This window comes from Sitophilus oryzae, unplaced genomic scaffold (assembly GCF_002938485.1).
Source record: "Sitophilus oryzae breed Bouriz unplaced genomic scaffold, Soryzae_2.0 scaffold_551_pilon_pilon, whole genome shotgun sequence".
Taxonomy (NCBI): Eukaryota; Metazoa; Arthropoda; class Insecta; order Coleoptera; family Curculionidae; genus Sitophilus; species Sitophilus oryzae.
Window position 1 is genome coordinate 895,163 of NW_022147142.1, and position 12,072 is coordinate 907,234.

At 33.1% G+C, this 12,072-nt stretch overlaps 1 protein-coding gene across 1 annotated transcript in view; it reads right to left on the reverse strand.

The window, feature by feature from the left end:
• The window catches only part of LOC115887075 (pseudouridine-5'-phosphate glycosidase-like), a 229,706-nt gene that overhangs the window by 196,207 nt on the left and 21,427 nt on the right, over window positions 1-12,072 (reverse strand). The window contains exon 4 of the mRNA XM_030906396.1: window positions 2,762-2,918. Within this exon, the coding sequence (XP_030762256.1) occupies window positions 2,762-2,918 (157 nt within the window). The remainder of the gene's footprint in view (window positions 1-2,761; window positions 2,919-12,072) is intronic.

Below are 12,072 nucleotides of genomic sequence, written 5' to 3' on the forward strand. Positions count from 1 at the left end.
GAGGATCATTATATGTTTAAAACAAAGCTGTTCAAGGATGTTTCTGTAAGGCCCTGCTTTTTTATAATGGCGGCGCCATATTGGTACTGTCCTAAGCCACGCTTTGTGATACTGTTTTTCGTTCCCAATCATATTAAATGTTGATAACGGTTCCCTGCAAGAAGCAATGTTAAAAGAGCCGAAATTAACCACTAGACTAAGCTACTAACAGCAGAAGTTAACTGATACCAAACCTAGATTTTGAAAAATGAAAATAGAGTAAATTATATGAAGACAAACACAGAAACTTGTAACTATTGGGGGTTTTCTCAGGACTCGAGGTTTCTTTTACAATGAATGCTTCAAAGACAACTGACACCAATATGCATTGTTGAATCTAACCTAACCATCAAGCATCATAATTTTTCTTTTCCCACACCTGAATATACAATCAAGTGGCTGACAAAATGGTGCTTTATCAGATATTCATTCGTGTGTGAATATTGTGGAGAACACATGTCTTTCCTGAATGAGCAAAAATATGCAGATGGTTACATGTGACGCTGCAAATCCTACGCTATACGAGTAGATTCTGTTTTTGCAGAAACTTGCAACTATTATGGGTTTCCTCAGGAGTTGGGATTTCTTTTAAAATGGACGTCTTCAAAGACAACTGACACCAATATGCATTGTTGAAGTTAGGGATATTTAAACGCCTCAAAAAATTATAGAAGGAAAATTTATATTAATTAATTTCTCTTTTCTCACTCCTGAAGTGGCTGGCAAGATGGTGCTTGATCAGATATTCGTTCATGTATGAATATTGTGGAGAACACATGTCCCTCCTGAAGGAGCAAAAATATGCAGATGCCGAAAAGATGCCTTTTTAGCTAGAAGCCAATTTTAAGGATTATTTTTGGATGATGTTGCGATTTACTAGAAAACTTTATTGCAAAAGAAGTAGAACTTGGCAAAGTGAACCACTTTAAATACAATTGTCGATTGGTGTTAATTTTTCAAGGTGGTGAGCCGGTCCCGCTTTTAAGTAATGCCGACGCACAATCGTTTATTTTAAAATTAACAACTGGCCATATAGTGGTATCTTGTTCATCTTAAAAAACAAACAAAAACTTTTTTTGGACGAAAAAATTACTCATAAAATAATTGGCGAAATTCGCAATCGAAAGAAAAGGTAAGCATTTAATAGAAATTATTTAATGTTATTTTGTTTAAATTTTGTCGTGATTCGAAATTGTTTTTATGGTAGGTGAAATTTTTATTTTAATCTAACATTGATTTAGGTTCTTCAGGTAAGTTTTAACCTGTTTTGGTCTTTTATCAGATTATTATTTTAAATATTTTATATAGTACTACAATTTGACCTTTTTATTTAGTTTAAAGGGATGCAAAAAAAGATGCCCTTTCGATCTGATCAACGTTAATTTTATTTTAAAGCCTGAACATTCTTTTTCAAAAACAATGTAGCTCCAATGTGCGACGAGGTAACATTATTTTTTTTTATTTTAGGTAACACTTCCGAAATCACTAGAATGCACTTATTTCAATTTGGGTCAGCTCCCTATTTCAGAGGGACCCACAGCGGGGGTTAGCGGAGGTGTAGATCCGCCACTGGATAACACTGGACTACTAAGCAACAATGTACATGTTGAAGTTATGGATATTTTAACGCCTCAACAAATTAGAGAAGAAAAATTCATGTTAATTTTGCTTTTCCCACACCTGAATATACCATCAAGTGGCTGGCAAAATGGTGCTTGATCAGAAATTCATTCATGCGTGAATATTGTGGAGAACACATATCCCTCCTGACGGAGCAAAAATATGCATGATGGTTACATGCAAAATAGTTACACATGACGTTGCAAATCTTGCCAGAATTCCTGCACTATGTGAGTAGATTCCGTTTTTGCTAGAAGCCGTTTAAAACTTCAGCAAATTTTAAGGATAGGGATTATTTTTGGATGATGTTGCGATTTACCTGTAAAAAAAATACCGTCAAAGAAGCAGAACTCGGCAAAATTAACGACCATACAATCGTCGATTAGTGTCCATTTAGCCGGAAAGTAAATTATTTTAATCCATCAGGTTTGTAGGAGGTCTAAACGGAAAGTTGGAAAACCTTGTACCAAATGTCAAAAACAGAATCATTTTTCCAAAGTTTGCAAGTCAAAAGAAAGCAAGAAAAAATCAAAAAACTGACAAGAACAAGTCGAAGAAGAATAGTGTACAACAACGTAGATCAAGTTTGTGGGAATGATGGTAGGTGATTCAAACTTTTATTCATACGCAGATCCTTTTTTAATTTAGGCATATCATCTCTTATTCGAAATTCTTGTTTTCTTTCTCACCTCCAAAGCCATTTCCACAGAGGTTTCGTTTATTTGGATATAACAGTTTAGACAGCAGAAACTCTATCAGTTTATGCAGCTTCTTTTCAAGCTCCACCCCTATAATGTCAAAGTAACCGAGAAGAAAAATGATACGTAATGGAAATGGAGGCAAATGCTACGGAAGTCTAACAGTCCAAATGCCAAGGACTCAGCAGAAAAGTAACAATTCTGGTAAAAAGTATTTTATTCAACATCTGTGCGTTATTCGAGAAAGTAGCTCAGGAACTAAAAGACAATAATGACTTAATAAAGTTTTATACTACTCTAGCTTTCTTTTATTCTGCATGTTTACTTCAACTAAGGTGAACATTTTCAAATGGTGATATAATTGAAAATGATCATGCTAACGTCCCTTAAATATAAATGTTTACCTGACTGTAGTGCGATATCTTGGTGACTCTTTATAACTTTAGCGGCACTTCTTGCATCATTAATGAAATATGGAGCAATACATCCGCTTGATTGGGAATAGAAAGCCGGAAAGTCTCTATTTGTTCCAAGTGTGGCAACAAATATGCCTTGTGTTTCCTAGAACAATTAAAACATTACATATTAATTTCTCTTAATCTTTTCAACCAGCCGTTTCAGATAATTCAGCTAGGAAAATAATTATACATAACTGAAAAACAGTCTCGGGATATTTGTTTGTTTTACCCAACCAGACCCCTAAACAATATTTTATCAACAATATGTCAGCATCTATTATTTGGTCGCTAATGTATATCGCTCAGGTTAATCCTCTGGACTATTTTCAATGACATTTCTTAAGATACTATGACCAAAACTTTCTGAGAAACAGGTAAGATGTCTGAGGTGTCGGACGCCAACTCTCTTTATCATGTAAGCTGGGGCCGCCCAACTTACACTAGTGATAATAGAGAAGTACGTCTAGTATCCGAACCTTTGTCCTATAATTGGTTACTCAAAGTGTGGGCCAAGCGTGGAACCTTGCCGCACAAGTATCTATTCTCCGCCTCCCCGTGGTACCGCTGGAAAAGTGGCGTGGAACTTGTTCTACGAATCAAAGGAGTAATAGGGTATATAGACCCCAAGGGTTGCTAGCTCTTGACGGTGTTAGGAGTTGATCCTACATAGAAAACCATTCCTTGGGTGAACCCCGGTGGATCCACTGATCCGCTGGACCAACACCCCACCGCACCGCCCGGCCCCGCGCAGATGTTTTTGTGTGCCTGGTCTGTGAAAGGGTGTTCTCCACTCTTACTGGTAGAGGTGATCATGCTCGACGAGCACATCCTGCCGAATTCGACTAAGAACGAGCCGGGCGACTCGAGGTGAAAGCTAGATGGACACAAGAGAAAGTGATGATTGCAAAAACGAAGGCCGAACTTCATGAACCAACAGAAAAATTAAATAAATAGAGTCATACTTCTGAAATAATTATCGATATTGATCAAAATGCACTAGTTCAATTATATGACACTCGCTATTTTTTTAAAAGTTTGAGAAGTAATGTTTTGATCAAACTTTTTATTAAAAGTTGTGCATTGTTTGAGAAACAATCATGTCCTCAATTGCCATTGCGTCAATTTATATCGTATATACCCTAGATGATGTCAATGATACCAGAAAACGAAAAAGAATACAAATTTGGATGCAAGAACTAAAGGAACTAAAATATTGCACAACGAAGCGCAACACACACATACACTACAAAACGCGCTGCGCAAACGCCTGTTATATGATATAAACCTTTATATATTGTATATATACAGTTGGAACTTTAATGGGCACAGCTATTCACCAATATTTTACTGCTAGCATATAGACCGCGCATGGTAGCAACATTTATCAAACATCAACCACAGAAATAAAATATCTGAAGTATACAAAGTCATTAAATTTCTACAACAAAGCATAAAAGCAGAAGAGTTTACTATCTTTATTATCTTATTGTTAGGGCGGGTTTGATAGCGCCGAATTTATAAAAGATATGATTAATCTTTTCGACGCTTTTGATAGTAGGATGGCATTTTAGCAAAAATAAATATAACACGGCTATTGCAAAATAAAATCAATTGGTACTTTAATAAAAGCATAAAAAACTGTTCAAGTGTGGAAAAATTTATGCACATTTTCCGATTGAATTTGGAAAACATTCCAAATACAATCGAATGAAACTGGCAAAAAATGTCACAGTAGACCACCATGCATTGATGGGATTATTTTGTCAAAAACAAGTATTTTAAGTTTATTTGAGATGAAAATTACGATTTTTAATGACAAATCGTTTAAATCAATATGCTTTGAAAAACTTTTTCTGTTGTTCGCAAAAAAGGTGGTTGATATTTAACTATTATAGAGGTAACTAATTTAAACAAAAAATAATGTTAACATACACAGAATGTATGTTATTTTATGTTATTATAGTTGGTGCAAGATGAGTAAAGAACGTCAGCTTTCCGGTAACAAAGCCGTCAAAGGACAGAAAACCGGGAAATAGAAGAGCATTGGCGTGCTGAGGGGGAGCCAAAAAATTTCTAATTACCCCACTGCTACAGAGACCGTCTACCATGACCATCGGAATAATACAATAAGAATCAATAGAGAAATCTATTAGGTAATTAATTTTAAAAAATACTGTTAATAACATAGAATGTATATTATTTTATGTTATTATAGGTGGCGCAAGAGGAGTAAAGAGCGTCACCTATCCAGTACCAAAGCCATCAAGCCCAAACGACAGAAAACCGAGAAATAGAAGAGCAATGGCGTGGGGAGGGAGAGCCCAAGGAGAAGATCCGAGCGAAACTAACTCCTCTATGCAAATATCAAATACTGACGAAACTATGGGAAATACTCTCACTTTAGAAGACTATGCTCTGTATATTTTGCTAGTTATCTGACTAAAATCCTATTAAATAAGTTTTATTGTTCTCGATGTGCTTTCGCTTAAAAATCTGGAGATAAGGTTTTAAATGATCCAAATCAAATTATTTATTTTAAATAAAAATTATAATGCCAATGAAGTCTTTTGTGCGCTCCTCGAGATGATACGGTAAAAATAACCAAAAAATCTATAGTTATATTAAGAAAATGGTTCGATATATACAAACACGAAGAAAATATTGGGAAAAAATATAAGCAACAATTAGAGCACTAATTATAATAGAGTTAAACAATTATAAGAGCTGTACTGATCATGGAGAGTTTTTTTTATAAAGAAATTAGTTTAGATTTGCTTGAAATACAATCAAATAAAATTGGTAAAAATGTAAATGGCCATGCTTTGATGAGATTATTTTGTCAATAACAAGTAGTTTAAGTTTATTTGAAGAAAAAAATTATGAGATTTTAATGATAAATCGTTTAACTCAAGATGCTTTGAAAAAAATTTTCTCTGTTATTGGCAAAAAAGGCGGTTGATGGTAGTTCCTCAGCTAAAATATTTCTAATGTGATTCAGAATTGAGACCATCACAAATAATTTGATACCAGTAAATAAATCTAATAGTGAAGAAGACTTAGATTCCTCTATATTGTAAAATTTAATAAATAATAGTCCACAGATCAATTTCCCTATGTCATCTAATATTGTGATAGGAGAAGATCCGTGCAAAACTAATTATTCCTCTATGCAAATATCAAATACTGACGAAACTATGGTAAATACCGTCACTTTAGGAGACTGTGCTAACTAAAATCCTATTAAATAAGTTTCATTGTTCTCAATGCGCTTTCGCTTTAAAATCTGGAGATAAGGTTTTAAATGATCCAAATTAATTATTTCTTTTAAATAAAAATTATAATGCCAGTGAAGTCTGTTTGGGCGCTCCCAGAATACGATAAATACGATACCTGATGATACGATAAAAACAACCAAAAAATCTATGGATATATTTAGAAAATGTTTCGATGTATACAAGCACGAAGAAAATATTGGGGAAAAATACTAGCAGCAATTTGAGCAAAATTATATGGTTAAACAATGACAAGAGCTATTGATTATAGAGAGTTTTTTTTATAAACAAATTATTTAAGATTCGCTTGTACAAGTCCTGCAAATGGATCGTACGCAATCAAAAGTCAAGGCGGCAAAGAAACAAAAATCTAAAAAATGTTCAACATATTTGTTGATAAATGAAACATTTTAAGAGAAAATTTGTCTGCTAAAATATTAAATACATTCTCCATGTAACATGTAATAAGACAGAAAGACAGAGTGTAAGATTGGCTGCTCAATTATTTTCATATACGACAGCTAGAGCACTCAATTATTATCAGCCAGAAGGAGATAAAGAATTATCAGAGAATGTTGGACATTTTGTACAGCTTATAAATAACTGGTTCGATATAATGAATTCTTATGTACCCAATGCTAGTGTACCACCAAAAAGCCTATTTAGAAAATCAAAATAAAATTTTAAAGGATGTAGAACCCACTATTATTGGTATGCTATGCAGTGGCAAAAAGGTTATGCAGGTTTTTCAAAAGGGTATGCTGATGTCTAGCAAGTCTTTGCAGCTGCTATATTTGCATTTAAATAAAAAAGTAAATGCTAAACATATTTTAACACATCGTCTTAATCAAGACTGTCTGGATTTTTTTTTTCACAGGTAATTATTACTTCAGAAAATATTTACTTTTTTTAAACTTCTCATAAATTTCAAATAAGAACACGTGGTGGCCTCCATGACCGTCCCTCTCCTTTAAATGCTTTATATTTTTATATAGAATTAGAATGATACTGCTTGGCACAATCCAGGGTTAGTAGTTTCAAACACCAACGTCCAAACAAGTATCTTAAAGGAGAACAACACCGAGTATTTGTGAACTCTGACATTAAAAAAAGCTGCTGATATAACAAATAAAATACAAGAAAGGGCTGGTAGTAACTTATCAGGAAGTGAGGGTGATGGCGGCACTTCTTCAAGTAGGTACCCATTTTATTAGATCATCTGAAACGATTGTGGCCGACCGATGGTTATATATATAAACATATACTTTTCTTTCTAAGTATATGCATTCAACAAGGGAAAAATAAAATAATTATGTCTTATAAATAAATAAATGTAAAGATGTTAGAAAAGGTAATTGTACGGTGTAGGTTGTGAGTGCTGTTTTAATGTACGTTGTAATTTTTTGCACATTTTTCTTTGCATATTCCTGTAAAATTATCAAATTCATTTATCTAACAATTTACAAAAACATATTAATTTGCATCATATGTATAAAAATTTTTGTTTTATTTTGCTGAATATGTTATGAGAGTGGGTAGTGGGTATTGTTTTTTGTGTTAACAGGTTTAAGATGTATATTTAAATTATAAAAATATATTCTTAATCAAATTATATTTATATAGGTGTACCAGTAACACTTGACTCTTTACTGCAATCGTTGAAAACCAAAGAAAAATATTATGGCAGCAAATCAAGTTTGCACAAAATATTAAAGAATGCTGGTTTTCAATATAAACAGGAGGACAACAGAAGGGCCTTAATGAAAAAAAAACACATTTCTTTTTTGAGAGGACAGTTTCTTAAGAGGTAGTGGTCAATTTTATTTCCAATTATGTGTGCCTACAATATATTTTTTTAGATACATGGAAAATTATATGTTGGGTAATAATAAGAGACAGTGTGTTTTTCTAGACGAGACATGGATTTTTTCTAATCGCTCTTTTAGAAAATCTTAGCAGGACAACAACATTCGTTCCGTAAGAAAGCAGAAGGTCATAGGTAAAGTTTATAAAGTGTTAATTATATTGGTGGTTTTGAGCTATATTTCTTTGAGGTAGCTTTTTGTATACTGGGTGGTGCATCGTCGTTGAAAACATAGAAAATCCCTTGCAAATTTTGAACTGTCTAAATATTGCTCCCCTTATGGATTTTACAGCGAAGTCGTAAATATATTTTTTTAAAGGTTTACGAGTGGTGGCCAAAAAAATAAGAGTGGTATAATAAAAATTGTATTCAGTATAACTGCTTTTCTAATTTTTACTCATAATGAAATAAAATAGTTCAGTATTATTTCCACACCTTTTTACTTTATATTTACACTATCTGAATCTGACATTGTTTATTATTTTTAAAAGTGTATTTTTTTCTGTTGAGTCTTATCTTGGTGGACAAAAAAATAAGAGTGTTGTTTATTTTATCTGATGGTCGCCAGGTACACAAACTGATAACATTCTTGTTTAGTGAATATGATCAAATTTGTTTAGTATCTTACAGTATTTCAATAGCCATGGGTCGAGCTAAGCACGGTAGTGCTGAAGAAAGACGCCTAATTTAACGACTAAGAAATCAAAACAAGTCTTATGCATTTATCGCAAATGCAATTAAGCGATCTCCATATGTAATTGCCAAAGTTTTAAAAGAACAAAATGTGACTGAAAAACAACCAGAAAAGAGAGGCCGCCCGAGGAAAACTAACCAGACCAAACCAGAAAATGGATAGTTGTATTGCGCGTGAAGCTTTGAAGAATCCTTTTTTGAATTCTGTTACGATTAAACAACAATTGGCTTTAAGTATCAGTACCAGAACCATAAGACGTTTGCAAGAAAAACAACTACATGGTAGAGTTGCCAGGAAAGTCCCCTTTCTAAGTAAAAAAATAAAGCAGCGGTTATATTTTGCGAAATCTAATTATAATGATAACTTTAACCGTAACTGGAAAAACATTCTTTTCAGTGATGAAAGCAAAATAAATTTATTTAGATCGGATGGAAAATTTTATGTGAGGCGACGTGTTAATAAAGAATTTAATCCACGTAATACTCTGGGCACCGTAAAGCATGGTGGTGGGAATATTAAGGTGTGGGGCTGTTTCTCTTATAATGGAGTGGGTCCCATTCCCCCAAGAGAATATGCCGTTACAGTGGGTTTATCAGCAAGACAACGACCCTAAACACACAGCGCGTCTCGTGAAACAATGGTTTGAAAGAAATAATATTGAGGTTTTAGAGTGGCCTTCGCAGTCGCCGGACTTAAACCCGATTGAAAACTTATGGAAAGAATTGAAAAAACGAATTTCTAGAAAAAAATTAGGAAACAAGAAAGCTTTGTGGGAAGAAGTTAAGACAACTTGGTTTTCTATCCCTGTAGAGACATGCGGACCTTAATTGATTCCATGCCAAGACGATGTGCAGCTATGCTTCAAAGTATTAGGCTTGAACATTCATGGACAAAGCAGTTTTTTTATTGAATTGTGCCATTTTGATTTTTTATTGCTATTTTAAATTGACACTCTTATTTTTATTGCCAGGGCATGTCCTTCAAAATTAATTATTTATTTTTAGTTTCAAATAACATGCATTTACTATAATACAAAGATAGCTTATGTTCTTTTCTTTGCAAATTTATAAATAACCGTTATGATATATCAAGAACGTCCTTAATTTACTATACAATTCTTTGTAATAAAATATTAAATTAAAACCATTCCACTCTTATTTTTTTGGCCACCACTGTATGTATGGTAAATACACATGCCAAATTTGAACAATTTTGAACCAGCCGATTTTGAGTAATTTATTATAGTGTATACCAATAAATGATTACTAGTACTGAATATTAAAATTTTATTAAAATAAAATTAATTACTTTTGACAATGAAAAAATCATAGTTTGCAAATCTAAGGGGTGTCGGTTTTTGACTGGTTGTCACCTATTTAGTTTTTATAGATGCAGTATATTTCTTAAATCACTCAAAATCGGCTAGTCCAAAATTGTTCAAATTTGGCTTGTGTGTTTTTCTTATGTTTCCAACGACGATGCACTACCCGGTATAATACTTTTTTTATATACTAGTCCTTCTGCAGTAATGTATATTAATACTGCTTTATATTAACTATAGCAATGCTAGAAGTATTTATATGAACATATAACTAAATAAGTGATCAAACTCTGTTTTTAAATGGAACATTACATTTATTCTGTTATTTAAAATTTTGTTGGCAATACATATTGCTATTATTATATACTTTATTTTTGACCATATCTTAATTTCAGATATATTGTACTACATGCTGGTAATCAGAATGGCTTTATTAACAATGCTGAATTGATTTTCAAGTCAAAAACTAAGAAGGGGGATTACCATGGCTCCATGAATGGAGAAAATTTTGAGAAATGGTTAAATGAACAATTACTTCCATCTCTACAAAAGCCTTCTTTAATTATATTAGATAATGCTGCCTATCACAGCAGGAAGTCATTAAAATGGCCCACTAAAAGTTGGAAGAAACCTGATCTTATAAACTGGTTAATCGAAAAAGACATACCATTTCCTGAATCTGCAACAACAGATTTATTGTGGGGTATTATTTCACAAGTACCCAAGCACAATAAATCTTTTGTTGCAGATAAAATTATCCATGAGGCTGGTCATGAAGTACTACGTCTGCCTCCATATCATTGTCAATTTAATGCAATTGAAATGATGTGGAGTCAGACAAAACGGTATTATGACCAGCATATTTTACAAATCAGAAATCCCGAACAATGTTGGAAGGAAGCATTAGATAATGTAACAGCTGATCAGTGGGCTAATTATATCAGACATACTGATAGAATAATTAAGGAGGCATGGGAGAAAAAAATTGAAATTACACAACAACCCCTTATAATTAGTTTAGGCAATAGCGATTCTGAGAGTGTATCTGATAGTGAGTTATATATATTTGATTTTTTTTTGAGTCACCAGATTTAATAATAAAAAAGTATTTTTCCGATGCGCAGTAGTGAAGGCAACGGGTATCGGCAGCCAGACGGGCCGCATGCTGTTCCAGAGAGCACAGTAAAAGATATATCAAAGAGCCAGACGTCTTAAAATACTTTCTCGAAAACGTTGCTAGCTTTATACGAAATAGACAACATTAAATCTAAGAAAATAAGGTCTCTTAAAAAAATGAATTCAAAAGAAAAAGATTGCTACCTTACGTGCTATAGTTACAGAACTTAAAAAGAAAAATGTATTATCTGAAGATTATAGTGAAACAATTCTACAAAAGTTTGGCCCCAACAATGATCTTATTAAAAGATTGTTTAAAAAATCCACCAAAAAAACAGTAAATAGAACATATTCTGAATCCGAATGTTCCTTTGCTGCAACTTTGCATTTTTTTTTCACCAAAAGGCTATAATTTTGTTAACAAAAAATTATGAATAATTTACCACACTCTAAAACTTTATCAGGAAAAGGATAAGCTTATCCTTGGGGAAAGACCAAGGGTAAGCTTATCGTTTTCCTTGGGTAAACACTCAACCGTATTCCAGACAGAAATCTTCGCCATTCTACAATGTGCGAGAGCAATATGATTTGCAATATACACTTTTTATCGATTTTCCGTTTTCCGTTGAAATCGCTTCTATATACCAAGATTCGCATTTTTACTCAGAAAGGACTTTAAACCCATTACCCCATGTGTAAAATTTCAGCATTTATTTTAAACGTTTTAAGCAGAAAAGGTGTAAGTCAATGACCTTTCTGCATAAAACACACGGTGAATTGTTGAGCCCAGCGCCTCTGGTGTCTAGCAGCTAACATACAATCTAAAAACAGCTGATTGTTTTTGTGATTCATTTTTATTCACACACAACGAAACTGTTTTAATAAAATAACAGAACAAGAGCGGATTGATATGTTTACACGATTTTACGAACTACCTTCAAAAGATTCACAAGATGTCTTTATTCAAGGCTTAATCGAGATCAAGAGTGT